The 20,464-nt window shown below is 49.4% G+C and overlaps 1 protein-coding gene across 1 annotated transcript in view; it reads left to right on the top strand.

Annotated features, from left to right (window-relative positions):
• Window positions 1-18,853, top strand: part of LOC147634745 (calcium-dependent protein kinase 13-like) — a 33,012-nt gene extending 14,159 nt beyond the window's left edge. The window contains exons 7-8 of the mRNA XM_086803914.1: window positions 18,045-18,275; window positions 18,395-18,853. Coding sequence (XP_086660040.1) covers window positions 18,045-18,275; window positions 18,395-18,535 — 372 coding nt within the window. The 3' untranslated portion in view covers window positions 18,536-18,853. The remainder of the gene's footprint in view (window positions 1-18,044; window positions 18,276-18,394) is intronic.
• Window positions 18,854-20,464: the final 1,611 nt, after the last annotated feature.

Below are 20,464 nucleotides of genomic sequence, written 5' to 3'. Positions count from 1 at the left end.
AAAAATACCGAGGGTTCGAATCCCTCTCCAAACTCCGCGATAGAAAGGTTCAGTTTCCAAGGAGATTTATCCATATGTAATGAGAATGACATTGATAAGAGTATAAACAGAAACAACAAACGAAGATTATCGTATAATAATCCATGCTTAAGAATGGGAAGTAACCTCACGAGGTGAACCGGGAACAATTGGTGAGAATGTTTACCGAGGGTTATTCCCGCTAACCATCGTAAGGTGATTAGGCCTGGTTTGGAGTGGTCCTATGAGATGATTGGAGTGTATCGAGAGTATACTTTCTGGAATTTTATGGAATTCACTGTTTGGACAGCCCTCTTCGTGATGGTATAGGATGAGCATGGGTTGAGAGCTTCATATGGGTTATATAATATCATGGAGAGCTTGTTTGGGATGTTACGAGAGCATTACATGCAGTTTACAGCCATATGGGGGTGTTTGCTCTCATACATTCAAGATGGACCAAGGATTACTCTATATGTAAAAGTGACATGGGCTCTATGGGGATAGCCTAACTCACTCATATGATGTGTGAAAGAGTTATTCCTATGGTTTTGAGGATGAAAGCTTTTCTAAATGCATATTGAACATTCCATACATTACAAAATGTACAATGCAAAGAAAAAGGTTAGGTGAACAACTTCAGTTCTTAAAGAACTCCACAAGTTCCAACATGGTGATGAACCATAATACTATGGCAAGCTCCTTTATTCTAATACACTACATCCATAAATCTTTCACGAAAAAATAGATCCTCTGAAGAATCAATTACCGTGCACATCAAGGTTCTAAGCAAACCCTCTTTTCTCCTCTAAGAAGAAAATTGATGTTTAAGAGCCATCATTTGTCATCATCAACGTGTGACTTGGGGAGGGGAGGTCCCAAGTTCAAATCCCTGCTGGCCGCTAGTCGAATGCCTAGTCTCAGCAGCTCTGCGATTTGGCTTGATCGCTCTGCAAGTGATTGCGCTTGAGTCGTGGTTCCGAGGGAATCTTTCTACACCGGCCTTTCTTCTATCGGCTTCAACAAATGGACAATTATTTGTCCAGGACCTGGCCGACAGTAGGTCGGCCAGTCCATGAGGTTTTCCCAAGGCCTATATAAGACACATGTTGCTCATTGTGTAGGCACTCATTCCTTTAGGGACTAGGGACATTAGACTAGACTTAGACTAGGTGTTTACCACCTTTTGAGGGGTAGCCTATGGCTTGCCATGATGTACACCTTTTTGTACCATATGAATATACTAAAACTCAGCTCTCTTTCTCTTCTCTCCATCGCTCTTGCTTGCATTTTGCATCAGGTTGTTCCAGGATGGTGTCTTGTGCCGAAAGAAGATGCGCATTCGACATTGGTATCAGAGCATCAAGCTCAGCAAGGCTAAACATTGATTTCAGTCCGAGATGAAGGTGCACAGTCTAAGGAGAGTAACACAAGACATGGAAGAAGTTCCGAGGAGGTTGGTTGGTGGTGTTCCACAAGACCCAATGGGAATGGTAGTCTTGTGAGTCGGGTGCCACTTGGGGCATACCAAGAAAGGCTTTCAGGCAATGGTTCCAGGGGAGGATCCCCCAAGGGGGTGCAATGAGAGTGCCAGACTCAATACTCAGGAACAAAAGACCACAGAAAGTGTTTAGGGGTAGAGCATGAAGGGCTAGGGGACAAGACGGAACATATGCATAGATCTTCATCAGATTTGGAGTGGATTTGGAGACCGGGTAGGGTTTTCAGTGAAAAGGTCCCTAGGAAGGGAAGGATTACAGGTTTGGGACTTTAGGACGAGACAAAGGGATGATGACAGTCATCTAAAAACCAAAGTTGGAATCTCATCATTAAGTTTAGCAGAGGGGGATTGCATGTGCAAGACATGTGCATGCTCATTCCCAGGGCTGATCCTTGAGGGGCAACAAATAAAGAATCATTTTTGGACCACTCAGGAGCTTGTGTCCCTTGTATGGGCAGGGGAGGCTTGTGGAGAAAACCAGGTGGCTGTTGGCTAGCGCATGAAAGGGGCCTTTCTTCTATCGGCTGCAGCAAATGGACAATTATTTGTCCAGGACCTGGCTGAGAGCTGTTAAAATATAGTATCTCATGTGTATTCAGTCGTATCTAAGTGAGTCGGCCATTTCCATTGAGAGGGTATATATACCCATGCCCAACCATTGTAAAATTTAACCTATTCATTGCTAATACATATCAAAGCTGTTTGCCAACCTCTCTCTCTCTCTCTCTCTCTCTCTCTCTCTCTCTCTCTCTCTCTCTCTGCGTCAACTTCTCTCTACGTGTGTGTGTATTCTGCTGCACCAACTCTGACATGGTATCAGAGCTTCTGGCTCAATGATCCTCAAGCGCAGGTAGGAGCAGTTGAGAACAAGAGCGGCGGTTTTTTTTGGGCTTGCGTGCTGTATCGGCGGCGATCGTGAAAGGTGGTGTAGTGCTGCTGTACTTCGGCTTCGCTATCAGGCGAGGGGTTGTGTTGTACTTCGGCTTCGCTATCAGGTGAGGGGCTGTGTTGTACTTCAGCGTTGCTGCAGACAAGGTGAGGAGGGACTGGGGCGGCATCTTGCGTTTTTTGTTCCAGTAGCGCTTGGTGGCGCAAGGTTGCACACCACAAGCGGCTGCAGCGAGCAACAGCTTCAGTGCTGCGTTTTCTCCTGGTTGGCTGTGGGCTTGCGTTTTCCTGCCCTGTTGCTGGTCGGCCAGTTTTTTAGAGCACTTTGGAGGCTGTTTTTGCTTTGGACAGCATCATAGCAGGCCAGGAGGGCACCGGTGACGCAAGGGTGGAGCCTCGGGAGTGGAATCCAGGACACGGCCAAGACTTGCAGGTCAAAGTGCTCGAGGACTCGGGACGAGATTTCAACTGTGTTGACTGTTACAAGAGGAGGAACGAGAAGTGCGTCGGCTACGGAGAGGAGGTTTGGTTCGACTGAGAAGATCTTGGACGGAGTTTATGAGATGGGTCTTCCGTGTTCAAGCAAGGACGACAAACTGAATGGCGACAACTATGCGCATTGGAATTTGATCATGAGGCTATGGTTTAGCAGAAAAGGCTTATGGGACATTGTTGATGGCTCGGAGGAACGTCCCCGAAGGGATAGCAATCGGTTCACACGTCTTCAGGAGGAGGAGTTTCTCAAATCTCTTGTGGATTGGGAAGCTCACAATGCGAAGGCGATGTCGGCGATTGCAGAATCTCTCACCAAGGAAATTTCCCCTGCCATTCAGAACTTTAAAGACTGCCAAGGAAATGTGGTCAAAGCTTGCAGGAATGTTTGATCGAGACTCAACAATGCGAGCAGTAACCCTTCTCGGCCAGTTGTTTTCCATCAAGTTTGAAACCGGGACCTCTATGCAGTCACTTCTAATGAAGGCAAAGGTTATCCATGATCAGTTATTGGCTATGAATAGTGCATTAACTAGTACCCAGTTAGCTGCCTTGGTTCTTACGAAGTTGCCTGAGGAGTACGAGATGGTCTCGAGGGCATTACGCTTACAAGTCACGAAGGAAAAGCTGGAATTTGATGATCTCAGCTCTTTTCTCATTGAGGAGGAAGCAGTGCTCATTTCCCAAGGCAAGATTCGGGTTTCGAAGGATGTAGAATCGGCACATGCTGCATCGGAATCCAATAAGAAGTCTAGGAGCCGTTGTTATAAGTGCGGAAAGCGAGGGCATTTGGCTCGGGATTGCAAATCCAAAGCTAAAGCTCAAGGCTCGACAAATGACAAAGGCAAAGGCAAAGCTGACGAGGATGACAGTGAGAGTGATTCTAAGAGGGATGCTACGGCGTCTGCCGGTGTGGCGAGGACTTCACTGGCACATACTCCAGCATTCTAGCTTGGTGGATGGATGCTACCACGTGCTTCAGCCAGAGAGAGGCATGTGAGTGGCAGAGAGGGGCAGTCTGTGCTCCTGTTTTTTTGGTGATTTGGACCCGTGTGTCGGAGTTCAAGGCACATGCATCTGGCATGGAACAGCTTGACAAATCTATGGACGTGATGTGTTCGTAGTTCATTGGTAGTAGACTATGGATGGGATGAGTTCCTAGTTCATTGTCAGAGAATTTTGGGCGTCATGTGTCGACAGTTCAAGGTTCAGAGGATTTTTTGAACGTGATGTGTTCGCAGCTCAACGAATGGGGGATCATGAATGTGGAGTTGTCTGCAATTCATTATTCTATGTGGCAGCTGAAGCTCAAGATGGCATTCCTTGAGGAGACAGGTTGTTTGGTGCATTTTCCGAGGTGTATTCAGTATCCGGCCAGTACTGAGGTGTCCATGGTTGCATCTACATCGACTTGGTTTCTTTTCTATGTCCACTATGAGCTACAGAGAGGGTGTTAAAATATAGTATCTCATGTGGATTCAGTCGTATCTAAGTGAGTCGGCCATTTCCATTGAGAGGGTATATATACCCATGCCCAACCATTGTAAAATTTAACCTATTCATTGCTAATACATATCAAAGCTGTTCGCCAACCTCTCTCTCTCTCTCTCTCTCTCTCTCTCTCTCTGTGCGTCAACTTCTCTCTACGTGTGTGTGTATTCCACTGCACCAACTCTGACAAGAGCAAGTCGGCCAGTCCATGAGGTTTTCCTAAGGCCTATATAAGGCACATGTTGCTCATTGTGTAGGCACTCACTCCTTTAAGGAGTAGGGTCATTAGACTAGACTTAGCCTAGGTGTTTACCACTTTTGAGGGATAGCGTTGCTTTGGCTTGCCATGAGGTACACCTTTTTGTACTATATGAATATATTGAAACTCAGCTATCTCTCTCTCTTCTCTCCATCTCTCTTGCTTGCGTTTTGCATCAAGTTGTCCCAGGATGGTGTTTAGGGTTGAAAGAAGACTTTGAGAGCTTCCGCATGTGACATTTACGTACACACACGGTGCTAGTTTACATAACCACCTAGCACGGGTTTATTTCCACATTAATCACTAATGATGGTTAACATTTCCCCCCATAGTGTTAATGTGGCTAGAAGGCTGAGTTGTCTTGGACTAGGTTTTCTTTGTCGTCAGGTTGCAGCTTGTTGCTTCTTGTCCTTAGAGGTAGTTGATGCAGAATTTGCAGGGCCTTCATCTTTCTTCAGCTTGGCCACTCTCTTTCGACACTTTTTGATGTAGTGATCATGCTTGGGGCAGTAGAGACACTTGCCTTTCTTCTTCTTGGTGTCACCTTGTGACGAAGCCACTTTGCCTTGTCTATGAAGAGGTAAGCATGGTCTCCTCTGTCGGCATCACCTTTGGATCTGTTCTTCCCTGAGTGCTCCTCTTGAAGAAGTAAGTCAACGAGCTCCTCAAAGGATAAAGGATTACCTCCTCCTCTCGTAGAGAGTAACAATGAAGTATGAAAATTTTGGTAGGACTCAGGTAAGGAGTTCAGAATTTTTGTGACCAATTTCTTTTTATCTACTACCTCATTAATATTCAGCAGCTGTTCTTTCAGGTTTGTCACCTTGGCAAAGTGATCTGTCATGGAATCCCCTTCGTTCATGGCCAAGTTGTCGAGCTGTCGAGTTAGGTACATGACACGTGCTTCGTTGCGGGATTGGAACATGGTCTCAAGGACAGTCCAGGTGGCCCTTGCAGAGCTGCGAGATCACATGCACCCTATCTTTTTTGATCTTTAGTGTGTCCAAGTGGTGGTGCTGGAGTTCTTGACAGCACTTGGGCCACTGTTTGTGCGGCTGCGTATGTGTACTTAGACAAGGGTGCTTGGATGCCTAATAAGAAAAGACAAAAAAGAGATCTCTAAAAAGCCCCAAATGAACAAGAATGCAAAATACCTTTGAGATGCTGAAGTTTGAAACTTTGGTACGTGTATTTCTCACTCTGTAGCCATCTCTAAAGAACACTCGAAGCAGAGAATTGAAGTCTCTCTCTCTCTAGACACTTTGTAGGTAGAGGGTGGTTGTAGAAGGAACACCAAGGCAAGAGGGCAAAGGGTAAAGATGTAGAGAGTCCAGTAGCACAAGGAGCGGGTAAGTTGCAACAGGAAACCTGAGGATGCAGGCTCTCCATGGTGGAAGGCAACACCAGTCGTGGGCTTGGGCAATCAGTACCAGACCAGATGGGGCATTGGCACAGGGCGGCTTGGCTAGGAATAGGGAATAGGTGTTAGGAGGGCGGCTACCGATGATAGTTGCGAGGTAGAGTTAGCGGGAGGGTGAACAAGACAAAGCTAGGTGAGCCCAGATGTTAGATGATCGGGAGTGCATACGGGAGGTGGCTTGGCACTCGATGGGCGGCGTTGCTGAAACCCCCCCTCCCCCCCAACTCTCCTTCTGCCAAGTGGGTTGGGTGAGGTGGTGGCGTATATGCGCTGGCAGGCCTAGCGTCGTGGTGCTGGGAGAAACCCCTATGTTGGTGCAAACAGTGGCTTCGTCGGGTGTTGCCAAAACTTGGGCAAGGGCAAACGCACGGGGAGGAATGCTTTGGTGATATGGTCGGCCACACCATGCGAATGTAGGGCAAAGAGGGACAAGGTTGGCGCTTCTCATGACGCTTTAGATCCCAGTTCTTTGGTTGGTGTAATCATTAGCTTGGAGCTCGAAGGTAAGTAGAAGGGTGCGTTGGACTAGGAGTATAAGCACAATGAACTGCTCAAGATGTTTGGCTACATGGTTGTCATGTGCATCATAGATGCCATGGACATTCTCAGGGCTAGGTCCAGAAACGGCAACCAGATAAAGAGTATGAACCAGTAGAAGAACCAGGATGATGGAGCACAGAGCACAGAGCACCTTTGCAGTGTAGACTGAAGCAAGGCTTGGAGAAGAACCGAAGGAATGCTGTCGGCTGCTCACAGAACCAGTCGGCTGAATCAGAGGATATGGGCAGCATCAGGCGCATCATGAGCAAGCAGTATAACCAGTCGGCTGAAGTAAAAAGGGATTTATGAATATATGACTGGCCGACCAGCAGTCGGCCAGTTCCCCATGAACTTCAAGGGGCTGTAAATAGCCCAAGTGCCCATTATTGTAGTCATTCAGCCCACTAGGGGTTTGAGTCAGTAGGAGTCCTAGTCTAGGGCAGAATTTTTGGTGTGTTATCACCTTTTCAAGAAGGCAGCCAAGGGCTGCAAGATATGTACCCTTTTTGTACCATAGTGTATACTGAATTTCCAGCACTTCTCACTCTCACTCTCTACTCTCTCTCTACCTGCGTTTTTGCATCAGATGGTGCGTTTTGCATCAGAAGGTTTCCAAGAGTGTTTAGGGCTGAAAGAAGACTCCCCAGAGTTTCCGCATGTTACATTGGTATCAGAGCATCAGGCTCAGCAAAGCTAAACGCTGAATCAGTCCCAGATGATGGTGTACAGGTCCAAGGTACAGGAAAGTACACGGATGCGAAGCCCAAGGCGAGGAGCACAGAAGCGGGAAGAACTCCCAGGAGGTTTGTTGGTGGTGTTCCACAGTGCCAGATGGGGATGGCAGTTCCGTGAGCCAGATAGGTTCTCAGGTAACGGTCCCAAGGGAGGTTGATCCTCCAAGGGTGATGTGAGAGTGCCAGACTCAGTTCCAGGAATGAAGACCAAGATGGTGCGTTATTGCATCAGAAGGTTTTCCAAGAGTGTTTAGGGCTGAAAGAAGACTCCCAGAGCTTCCGCGTGTTACATTGGTATCAGAGCATCAGGCTCAGCCAGGCTAAACGCTGATTCAGTCCCATATGATGGTGTACAGGTCCAAGGTACAGGAAAGTACACGGATTCGAAGCCCAAGGCGAGAACACAGATCGGAAAGAAGACTCCCAGAGCTTCCGCGTGTTACATTGGTATCAGAGCATCAGGCTCAGCAAAGCTAAACGCTGAATCAGTCCCAGATGATGGTGTATAGGTCCAAGGTACAGGAAAGTACACGGATGCGAAGCCCAAGGCGAGGAGCATAGAAGCGGGAAGAACTCCCAGGAGGTTTGTTGGTGGTGTTCCATAGTGCCAGATGGGGATGGCAGTTCCATGAGCCAGATAGGTTCTCAGGTAACGGTCCCAAGGGAGGTTGATCCTCCAAGGGTGATGTGAGAGTGCCAGACTCAGTTCCAGGAATGAAGACCAAGATGGTGCGTTATTGCATCAAAAGGTTTTCCAAGAGTGTTTAGGGCTGAAAGAAGACTCCCAGAGCTTCCGCGTGTTACAATGGTGGCGAGAGAGATGTTTTGTTTGATAGCGGCAACATGGGGTCACGAAATAGGCTGCTCGGTGAGCCCGGTTCCTATTGACTTAAGGTAGACAAGAAGATAGAGGGATTTAGCACAGGCATGACGACGAGCATCAAGTTTGAAGCTCAAGGTGCTAAACTAGTGATTCAGGGCATCGAGTTTGTGCGAGACTTTATGGTTGCCCATCTTGTAGGCGCAGACATAATTTTGGGAATTCAATGGTTTCACAAGGTCCGGTCATATATTGATTGGGATAGGCACTCCAGTAATCATTTAGCGTGAGCCACGGATCCCGAACTTTCCTCTCATGAGCCACATGCAAGCTAAATGAGAAATACAGAAAGGCACACAATGTGTAGTGATTTATATCCAAATCGCCCGAACGGTGGCTAGTACTTCCGAGAAGTACTAGGCTCTCTATGACAAAATCCAAAAGATTTTTCTTCGTTATAATCTCCCTCCCTAGCTTCCTTTGTCTAGACTGGAGGACCACAAGTTAGACCTCCTCCCAAGCTCAGATCCCCTAAGAAATTTTCTATACTGCCTGTCCAAGGCAATGGAATTGGAGTTGGACTGCCAACTCCAAGAGCTATTGCAGGTTGTCTTTATACGTGCTAGTGTGTCGCCGTTTGCTGCACTGATCCTGTTCATTATGAAAAAGGATGGTTCTTCTTGATTGTGTGTAGATTATCGTACACTCAATAACTTGACTATAAAAAGCAAGTTTACGATGCTCCGGATAGATTACATTTTAGAGAGGTTGAATGGGGCAAAGTTTTCTCCCAATTAGATTTGAAAAGTGGGTACCACCAGGTTTCGATTGACATCCCCAAGATAGCCTTGCGTACGAAACATATCCACTGAATTTGTGGTCATGCCTCTTGCCTTGACGAACGTCCTAGTCAGGGGGTCCCGAACTTTTCTCTCATGGGTCACATGTAGGCTAAATGAGAAATATGGAAAGACGCACAATGTGCAGTGATTTATATCAACATTGCCCAAATGGTGGCCAGTACTTCTGAGAAGTACCAGGCTCTCCATGACAAGTTCCAGAAGATTTTTCTTTGGAACAATCTCCCTCCCTAGCTTCCTATGTCTAGACTAGAGGACGAGAAGATAGATCTCCTCCCAAGCTCAGATCCCCCGAGTAAGTTTCCATACCGCTTGTCCAAGGCAATGGAATCGGAGTTGGATCGCTAACTCCAAGGACTTTTGCAGGTTGGCTTTATACGTGCTAGTGTGTTGCCATTTGCTGCACCGATCCTGTTCGTTAGGAAAAAGGATGGTTCTTTCCGATTTTGTGTAGATTATCATTTACTCAATAAGCTGACTATAAAAAGCAAGCTCTCCATGTCTCAGATAGATTACATTTTAGAGAGGCTGAATGGGATCAAAGTGTTCTTGAAATTAGATTTGAAAAGTGGGTACCACCAAGTTCGGATTGTTGAGAGGGACATCCCCTAGACAGTCTTCCGTACGAAACGGGTCAACTATGAATTTGTGGTCTTGCCTTTTAGCTTGACAAGCGTCCTAGCCACATTCAACTGGATGATGATACGGATATTCCAGGACTTGATTGGCAAGTGTGTTCATATTTTTGGACGACATACTTGTATTTTCAGCTATGGTCTAGTAGCATGACATTGATGTAGAGAAAGTTTTGAAGTTGCTGAAAAGCAACGAGCTCTATGTCAATGAGAAAAAGTCGGAGTTTTATTTGTTTGAGGTTCACTACCTTGGATACATAATAAGTGCCGAGGGCATCCAACTTAACTCGGCCAAAGTGGCCCAGATAGTCAATTGGGAGATAACTGAAGACATCATATGATATTTCGTCATTTGTGGGCATATGCCGTGCGATTGTATCTCCATGCTCGTTGGAGAGTTTGTGCTAGTAAGGAGGAGGATTATGTGAGCTGGAGAGAAGGGGGTGAAAGTAGCCGCATGGCATTGACTTTCTTCTTCATTGGCTACTTGGCAACATTGTTCACTTGGCGAATGATTTGATGCAATCAAATGGCAATGATGGGACACATGTATGAAGCATACAGTGGTACACTTTTGGATGATTATTAATTGCTCAGTTGGTCATTTGATGTTGGGGATTGACTTTTGCATCGATTTTGGGAGAAACTATGGCCAAATTTTTGTAGTTTCACTATGTACAACTTAACTAAAAAAGTTTGGTTCAATCAAAAAACATGCGGACTGAATTGAAAGTGATTAAATACCTTGAAGTCATATTCTGTAAGCTTTGAGTCAAGCTATCAAGCATATAATTGGAGTTCGAATTATTAACCAACTTGCCAATTTTCTACCTCATGCGAGTCTTGGACAACGTAGTACACCCTTAAAATTTTCAAGGTTCAAGGTGTTGGTTGGATAGAGCTTCCCAAATGCTTTCCAACAAGCCAAAGAATGCAAGAATGGGACACTATTTGATGGGTAAAAGTGCATAGTTGACTTTTGCATAAAAGTCAAAATAGAGAGTACTTATTCGTTGACTGAAGTCAAATGCATCATGCGGTTGTTAGTACTCTTCAAGAGCTTCACATCGAGCTATAGATCATCCCTTTTGGATGACTTGTTGGGGATCTATGGCCATTTTTCTATTTGCAACTGTGAATCACAAAAGTCAAAACAGAGAATGGTTACCCTTAGAATGAAGTGAATCAACCTACATATTGAAAAATTAGAGATCACAAGCTTTCTATCAAGCTAAAGAAATCCTTAATCTGACATCGTTTTGGGATTCAACCACCCGGAACAGTTTTTCAGCTATGCGAAGGGAAAGATCAAGAAATTTTTTGGAAGTGTTGCAAGATGCCAATGTTGAGCATGACAATGTGGATGTAATTGATAAAGAGAATGCTGCCCAAGTGCACTTGGGTGGCGGTAGCACAATACTATGGATCAAATGGATGACATGGATGAGATCATGAGAATGTGGATACCCATTTGGGAATGATTCACTTTTGCATGGCACTCATGGCAAGGAAGATTCATGAAAACACTCTCCCATGGCTCCCTCTTACTCCTCTTTTTTTTTTTTTTTGGAAAAACGATCCTTCTATTAGTTAATGAGAAAACGCCGTAAGGCTACAAAGCTCACCTCACAAGGAGGGATAATAAACACAGTGAACACCGGAGCTCCACCCCCGTGGCTGGCTGCTCTCTGTGGGGGGGGGGGGGGGGGGGGGGGGGGGGGGGGGCTACCTAGTAGTACATGCGGGAGGTGAGAAGAGCCAAACTGGAGGCCTGCAGTGCCAAGTGACATCCTCGCCCCTCGCGATGAGGAAAGGGCCAGGCTGCCAAGTGCGGAGGAACGCCTTGCGGCGACCTCTCATGGGATCCGAGTCGCCCTGAAGTTTCCCCTAGTGTCCTCTCAAGGTGTGAATGATGTCCACCCAGAGGGCCTGTATGACCTCCGCCGGTGGAGTCGCCTGGCGGTCTATGGCCTCCCTGCATCGGGCTCTCCATATGTGCCAAGCCGTCATGCTGCTGATCATCTCCCATATGTGCCCGTCCCCCTCCCGGGAGACTGCCGAAGAGAAGTCTGGCGTCGGAACCACCGCCATCGCCCTGTCAGAGACCTGGATGGTCACACTGCCAGGGACGTCCTCGTATCCAAGGGCCGGGCCGCTGTCCGTGGGGCCCAAGCCACCGCACCCCACGTCGCCATCATCTCACCTGACAAGCCTGCAAAAACCATCCTGAGAGCGCGCTGCCAAACCTGCTGTGCCTGTGGGGGCAATCCCATAAGCAGTGCCGCTGCGACTCCTGTGCATGGCCGCACCGAGGGCAGGACGCTGGGTGTCTGCCAAAAGCTAGCCAAGCCCCACAGCCAGTCCTCTATGCGCTGTAAGCCAGAGAAAAAGCGTCACCTTTCGGGGCCGGAAGCTGGCCCAAAGGCGCTGCCAGAAGTCCCTAAGGAAGGCACGGGAGAGCCCGTGTCGCCGCCAATGCTCGGCCACCGCCGGGGTGCCCGCTGTCCTGTGCCTCTGGATTCGCCGCCCCAGCCTTGCTGTGTACTGAAAAAAGGGGGTGCCTGGGCTGGTAGAGGCCGAGTATCTCGCCAAAGCCACTCGCCTGGATCCCACTGAAGGCGAATAAGAGGCCTGCTGTCCCAAGCCCATAATCTCCAAGAATAGTCCTCCCCTATCGAGGCCGGTGAGGGGTCTACATGCCACTGTCTCTGATGAAAGCCGACCACCCGCACCCTCTGAAAGATACAACCCTGGAACTCATCCAAATCTAGTCGGGTCCTCTGAAGCTGGCCTCCCTCTCCCACCTCGAAGGTGAGTGGGGCGACTCTCTCTGCTGAGCCGCAGACCGCTAGAAGGATCTCATGCCGCGTAAAGACGCCCATCCACTGTGGAGGTGGAGGGTCCTGTACTGGGGTCCGCCACTCCCGGGGGATAGCTGCCTCAATGTCCTGCCTCATCAACTCTCTGCCCCTCATCCCGCTGAGTCTCCTCTCCTGAGCCTCTAGAGGCAGCTGAAAACATATCCAGTCGTCTAGGGACTGGGCTGGGCCAGAGCTCAACGGGCCCCACGACACGTGAGATTGCGATGCAACCATATGACCACTTGGAAGTCGGATCAAGGGGTTCCAGATCAATGGCTACCTCAGGCGCTCCTCATCGGTGCCCGGGGGAGTCTGGAAGAGTGACGGCCTCAGATGCTCCCAGGCCCTCAGAAGGCTAGCTGCAAAACGCTCCTCGAAGCCAAGGCCCACTCCTCTGGATCGCTGCTCTGTAAAGATCCACCTGATGCTGGGGGTCCAGGGGCCGCTAAGAGAAGGAGTGCGGCTGAGAATCCTGGAAACAAGAAACTCCTTCCACGGCTCAGCGCCTGGTAGGAGGCCACGAACCACCAACTTGCCAAGCAAAGCTCGGCTCTGACAAATAGGATCAACTATGCCCAGGCCGCCTCTCTCCCTCGGCTGGGTGATCACAGCCCATGCCACCTTGGCCCTGGCGGGCTGCCCGTCGCCACCGGACCAAAGAAAGTTCCTGATGAGCCTCTGCACCTGGCCAATACACGCCCGCGAGAAGGCCCAGCAAGAGGTGATGTACCACATGGTAGCAAGCAGAACCTGGTTGGCCACAACCACTCGGCGAGCCAGAGATAAACGAGCGGTACTCCAATACAGAAGCTTCTTCCGAATGCTCAGAAGAAGGGGGGCTATCTGCTGCTCCGGAGATATGTCAATGCCCACATAGCATCCCAAATAGCGCACTGTAGTGCCGGGGGGCAGCCACTGAAACCCATCAACTGGCCTCCAAGTCGGGGGGGGGCACAGAACTGACCCACAACCCACACGACTTGTGCCAGTTGATCAAAGCGCTCGAGGCTCTGCAAAACCTGTCCATGGCTGAGGCGAAGCGGCGGAGGTTCTCCTCCCCTCCCTGAAGATAGATAGCAACAATTTGGAATCCGGACGCTCTGGCCTCGCTCTCCTCTCGTAGGGTCATCGATCTGGAGAAGCACTGGAAAGTGGTCTGAAAACGAGGAGCCTGTAAGTATACCCACAGTGCCACCTCTATCGCAAGCCCACTCATCAATGTAAAACCTGTCGATGCAGGAAAGGTTAACTCCTGTGGCCCGTCTATCCGAGCGCGAGAAAGATAAACTCCCCTGTAACCTGCCAAACTCCGAGAGAGTCCACGGATCCTGGCCTCTCACCTGTAGCACTAGTTCCTCCCAGGCAGCGAGCTCCGGCCCATGAATGGTCTCCTGGCTGCCCCCCATCCTATCCTCTGCATCCTCCAGCATGTTGCAATCCCCCCCTAGGCACCAATGGTTTGCCATGGGGAGGGACTGCCTAATGGTGCTCCAGAACTCAGCTCTCCCGGTCACCCCATTAGGGGCGTAGAAGTTGAGGAAGCCAATGCGGTCTTCCCCAACCCGAAGGATGATCCACTGCGCTCGACCCTGGACCAGGGTGCCAGAATCCACAACCTCGGATAGAAGCTGCTCGCTGACTGAGATGCATACTCCACCCTGGTTCCCCTAGGAACCATATGCCGGTGACCAAAAAGTGTGACTCCTGCCTGGCAAGATCTTCCCGCAGGTGCGGGTACGCCCGGCAGAAAGGTGGTGCTCCTGGATGAAAAGGATATCTATGGGCCCTCCAACGAGAGCCCTCTGGATCTCCTGGCGAAGTCTGCTCCGACCAATGTAGCAGCGAGGTCCACCAAGACCCTGGATGTTCCATGAGAGGATCCTCATGGATGAGCTATGGCAAGTGAAGCAGCCGCCACTGGCTCACCCCTCTCAGCCGGCCCGGATGAGCTGCCCTCCACTCTGTGAGTCTTGGGCGCCGGCTTGGAGGGAGAATAGTCACAGTCTGTCCGGGTGCGGAGTCTCTCCAAAAAAAGGGTGACCTGTCTCTGTGTCCAGCCCCACTCCGCCTTCGCCCTGTCCAGGGCATAGGTGTGAGACCAATCCTCTGCATATATGTATTTAAAGGTAGGCTGCACCCTCGGGGCGGCGTGGAGGAGAATCAGTAGCACTGCCTCAACTGAGGTGTGGACCGGATCCGCCCGCCAATCTCCTATGCCAAACAAGCTCATGCGGGCTGAGTGTAATCGGGTCTGCAATAGGTCCGTGAGCCCCAGGTCATTGAAGTGGTGAGAAAACTCCAGTATCTGATCACGCAAAACGTCCTCTACAGAGTTGCAATCCCATGCTGTGTCTGGGGCAACACTGAGAGGAAAGGAGAAGGCCACCATGCTGCTCACCCCACTGAAGGAGAACGAGAGGGATGGCACACCACGCAAACTCGCAAGGGCGCGACCAGTGTCTCAAACGGGCCAGCATCCAGCTGGAGACACCTGAAAAAACCATAATCCACTGGGAGCCCCATCACTCGCGGGGGCCCCCCAGGGGAGACTGGAGAGAACTCTGTGGCGGGCGAAGCTATGATCGCCATCTCCACCGGCCCAGAGTGGCGGTGGAACAGTCGCTGAACTGAACTCTGGCCTATCCAGCTGCGTTGCCCCGGGGCAGTGGGTGGTCTGGAGGAGTATCCTGGAGAGGCCGAGGGAGGGATGGTGGCTCGCGGAGAGGAGGGGGGAGAGCGAGGAGAGGATGGAGAGGCATCTGCCAGAGGAGAGGTGTCAGGGGGGGCCGCCGGGGGAGGCGGGAGGGGGGGGGCTGGGGGGGTAGAGGGGAGGGAGGAAGGAGTGCTCTGCGAGAGAAGGGAAGAGGGGCCGGGGGTCGCAGAGTGCAGCCCGGGATCCTCAGGAATCTGCTCCAAGGAGGGAGGCGGGGCCCCCGCGGGGGGAGGCGGGAGCGGGGTCTCCACGTGGGGGGCTCTACCGGCGGCCTCAAAGGGCACTGAGACTGAATCCTCGTCCATCGGGGTGGGACCTGCTGGCCGCCTATCCCTGGCTGGAGCATAAGTGCGGGTAGGTGCCTGGACGCCAGCCGGGGTCGCCTGTCCGCCAGCTTGTGCTGCATGCTGGCGTTTGCGATGGTCCTTGCAGGCCGGGTGTTTCCGCCGGCGAACCTCTTGCCATCCGCCAGCCTCCTGGGACTGCGCGGCATTCTCCGCCGGGGCCTGCTTCGTCAGATGATGGCGCCTGCTGAGACGAGCCAGGGATGTCCGGTCTCTGAGGTGGATGGCCACCCCTCGGGCCTCCTGAAGGGGGTCTAGAGGCGGCAGAGCGTGAAGGATGAACCCCCTTGCGGGGACAAGCGCGTGCGAGGTGGCCCATCTCCCGACAGATGTAGCACTGGCCGGGGAGGCCCGAATACTCCAAGCGCTGTATCAGATGTCCTCCAGAAAGACAAGGGAGGAGGATCGTGTTCGGGAGGGACTCCGGTGACGGAACCACAACACGAATGGCCGAGAGTCCTGCTGCCCGAGCTATCACTGAGGCCGTTGTCGGAGGCGTCTCCACCACCTGCCCGAACGCCTTGCCAATGGATGACAAGAGGGGCAAGTACTCCCTGCGGAGTCCAAGAAAGCAGATAGTGATGAGGAAACCTGTCGCGCCTGCTAGCGGGTCAGAAGCGGGGTCGAAACCGTGAGTCCATCGTACCAGGAACGCCCGGGATGAGTGGAGGGCAATGGGGCTCCGAGCTAGCACCGTCTGAGCTGCCTGGGGGGACTTGAAATCCACCTGGTAGTAGCCACGTCCCAAAAAATCGACGCTGACAATCTTGGCAGGCACGCCAACGAGGCTGCCCTGCAGAAGGTCGCGAAGCTCTCTCCGCATCGGATGGCTACCCACTATCTTGCAGACCAAGGAGGAGGCCTCAAGAGCGGATACTGTGGAAACAAACAATTGCTGATCTGTAGCTGTGAACTCCAGACGGAGACCGGAATCGGCAGGGGTAGTCGGAGCGGCTTCCATGGAGTCCTCCAGAGGGAAAAGGCCAGAGACCGGGGTCACCAACGGGAGGGACACAGCCCTACGAGGAAATGGAGAGGCAGAAGGTGAGAGGATAGCGGAGGCGGCGGAGCGGGGGGAGCTGAGGTGGGGGGGATCTAGCGGTGGGAGGAAGGGCGAGGCGGAGGGGGAGGTGAGGGAGAAGGCGGGGGGGGGGGGGGGGGGGGGGGAGATGGCGGGGGAGAGACGGCGGGGGGGGAAAAGCGGGGGAAAGAAGGCGGGGGAGGAAGCGAGGAAGGAGGCGGGGGGGGGGGGGGGGGGGGGGGGAGATGGCGGGGGAGGAAGCGAGGAAGGAGGCGGGGGGGAGAAGGTGGGGGAGGAAGCGAGGAAGGCGGCGGGGGGGAGAGGCGGAGGAGAGGCGGGGGACGGGGGGGGGGGGGGGGGGGGGGAGAGGGGGGCGCGCGACGGCGAAGAGGGGCAGCAGGGGGAGGGTAGACGGGAGGGGGGGGATGGGGCGTAGCTCGCAGGAGCAGATCGCGCAGCAACGTATAATTCATCCGCGGCCAAAAACTCCCTCTTACTCCTCTAGCCATGGGTACTTCTTTTCCACACTAGATTCTAGTTTTTAATGGAGATTACAATGAAATCTTGCTTCAAAAGATAGCCACTTACATGAAGTGCATGAACTCATGCTTATAATATTTCCATCACTTCAAAAGATAGAGTCAAGCTACTTACATCAAGTGCATGAACTCATGCTTATAATATTCCAATTGCACCATCATCTTTCCATAACTCCATGTTTCCCATCAAAATTGTCAAATCCTCTTACCAATAGGTTCAAAGAAACAACGAGTATGGAATTCAACTATGCTTGGTCCTCTAAGTTCTGTTTTACATGGCCACCCTCTGCCAGGCGCTGGGCTTCTCCAAGGTTGCTCTAAACCCTTCCAAACTTGTCCCAATCTGCTCCATGCTGATTTTCCTCCAATGCAAGTGTCCAACGATGTCTCGTCCTTTGCTGTTTGATTACTGCTTATTCTCATAGATGATGGGCCTTTGCAGCCATGCACCTACACTAACCTTGTGCAGACCCTTAATGATCACGTTCCTTTTCAAAAGGGCTCACAATGATCTGTTTTCTTTTCTAAACTACCCCATACATGGCCTAGGTCTGATGCATGTGACAATATTTTCTCATTTTGATGGGCGGAGGTTCATTGAGCCACATTGACTCTCCAATGTTGTTGTATTTTTGTATGACATTGGTCTTGTCAATCCAAGCCAGTCGTACGTTTATCTTCTTATGATTTATTTTAACCTTGCTATATTAACCATGTACTGCCCTACGATGTGCTTACAAAACGTGTGGGGTAGAGTCGTTCTGATTCTGTTGAGATGTTTTGGTAACTATGCTGTCTTTGGACCTCATTAGTTTGTCATGGTTTTTTTGCTATAATGTTAATTTTGTTGCTTCTATGGAGGAGTTTTTTCCCAAAAGTAAGAAGTGTTTCTTTAATTTTCTTTGCAGGCAGATGTCAATGGGAATGGAACTCTCGACTATGGTGAATTCGTGGCAGTCACTGTCCACCTTCAGAGGATGGACAATGACGAGCACTTGAAAAAAGCCTTTTCTTTTTTCGACCTGAATGGCGATGGATTTATTGATAGTGATGAGCTCAAAGAGGTGCTACAAGGCGAGTTGGGTTCAGATGGCCTGGATATGGTCAATGATATAATCCAAGAAGTGGATGCTGATAAGGTTGGTTCCTTATTTGTAACCTTAGGGAGCCTTGTGATAGGCTCTGTATAGATTGAATTGATGTCATTGTGTGTTCACATCTCTTTATGAGCTAATTGCATACTGTGTTGATGTTTCAGGATGGCAAAATCTGCTATGATGAGTTTGCCAGCATGATGCGAACTGGTACTGACTGGAGGAAAGCTTCTAGACATTATTCAAGAGAGAGGTTCGCCAGTCTGAGCATAAAGCTAATGAAGGATGGCTCTCTAAAGATGTGAAATAATATTAACAGGTGATTATCAAACACCCTGTTCAAGATTAAGGGTACAAAAGGCGAGGTGCTCTTTTGCTCACTGGAAAGCATGCAGTAGCGACTTACATGTGCGCTCGCAATCCAGGGTGCTAATTTGTAGCCTTCAATGCCTTGGCTACATAAATGGGTGGTTGTTTCCAAATTGGGTTTGCACAACTAGATTGCTGTTGTCCCTTCATTGGGTGATTGCACTATGTCAACTTTAATAAATTCGGAGATTGAGTATTTGTTAGGGGAATATTCCCTCTTCGATAATTCATTTTATGCAGTTTTTCAAGCCAAATGGATTGGACCTTTGACCTCTTGGGTCACCTTCTTTTGATCGGATTCCCTGACCCACCTTCAATTCATGAGCCATAAGTAGCACAACAGCATGATAACTACACTGCACAAAGTAATGAGCCAAACAGAGCCAATGATGTGAACGAAAGCTGGACAGGGTAGCATAATTTCCCATGTCCAAGCACGTCTTGGCTTTTATTATTGCATCTCTCTCTCTCTCTCTCTCTCTTTTGTAATGATACTTCATTCTTTCTCCATGTTTTCAAATTCGAGAGAACTTGAAAGAAGCACAGTAGGATACATGAGAGCCTTTTCTCGAACTTGAAAGAAGCCCAGTAGGATGTGTGAGTCTTGATTTCTCTCGGATCAAACCTAGAATGCTTGGGCAATGGGCAATTGTGTTTGTGCATTCTAGAAAAATACAGGACTCACCAAAATGATATGGCATTATTGCAAACCTAAGCTTGCGATGCAGTATTGGTGGATGATTCATTCTCACTGTTGCTTTGAAGAAACAAAGATAAAGTACTAGCTTGTTTAGTAATGGAGTTGATGCAGGTGTAGGTACGTTGAGCACCATCTGGTCAACAATTCATTGTTTCTACAAGGAAAGAAAGTCTACTTTTGAGCCTCTATTATGTGCAAGGATGATGGTGGCATTGATGCAAATCTATCCATGGGAATATTTATTCATCAGTCATTTATTGTTAACGTTGCAATGTAGAAATAACCCGATTTTTCAAAAAGACGCGGCTTTGTTGAAAACCTTAACATGTGGTGCACTAATTAGTGTATGATTCATTGTTCTTTTAAGAAAGAAAGGCAACACGCTTGATTGCTCAATGGTAGCATTGATGTTGGTCTAAGCACCATAGCACTAATAATTGGTCAATGTTTCATTCTCATTGACCATCTCTTCAAAGCAACACGCTTGATTGCTCAATGGTAGCGTTGATGTTGGTCTAAGCATGCATAGCACTAATGATTGGTCAATGCATTCTGATTGACTAAAAAATTTGTTGTTGCCTAGATATTGTGGTTCATAGACTGTTCTAAAATGAGTTTGATGTGAGAAACAATGTGGGATAGATCCTTGTGTGTCATTGGTTTTTTCTCAGAAGTGGATGATAGGTGGTTTTTCTTTTAGAACCTCAGGGAACCGAAGTGTTTTTCCAAGAACACAAGGATCTCTTCAGGTCTGTGTATCGGTACATGTAGGCATCAATTGTTAAACAAATCTAGCCACACTACATTCTTTATTTCATCACAGTGAATTGTACAATTGACTTGTGAAGAGGCATGGCATGTGAAATGCAAAGAAACCCAACTTTCTTAGGTATGATTGGGACAATTCGGTCAATAAAACCTACCATAGTAGTTGTGAATGTGTGTTTCAACTCTACAACGAGAATTCTTGGGCTGTTCCCAAGGCACCCTAAAAGTAGATTCTTAAACCCTAGATTTGGATTAATCCAAAAGGATTAGGTTGGTGTAAACCAATCAACAAGGGCAATTAGAGGGAAGCTAATAAAAGCTAGAAAGCTGAGAAAAGTATGAGACCTTTTTCAATAGCGTGGCTAGGCTTTGTTTCTATAAGCGAAGTCTTGGCTAT

Source organism: Cibotium barometz, chromosome 10, assembly GCF_041138505.1.
Source record: "Cibotium barometz isolate CiBa-2024 chromosome 10, ASM4113850v1, whole genome shotgun sequence".
In the NCBI taxonomy this organism is placed as follows: Eukaryota; Viridiplantae; Streptophyta; class Polypodiopsida; order Cyatheales; family Cibotiaceae; genus Cibotium; species Cibotium barometz.
This window is presented reverse-complemented; position numbering and strand designations above follow the sequence as displayed.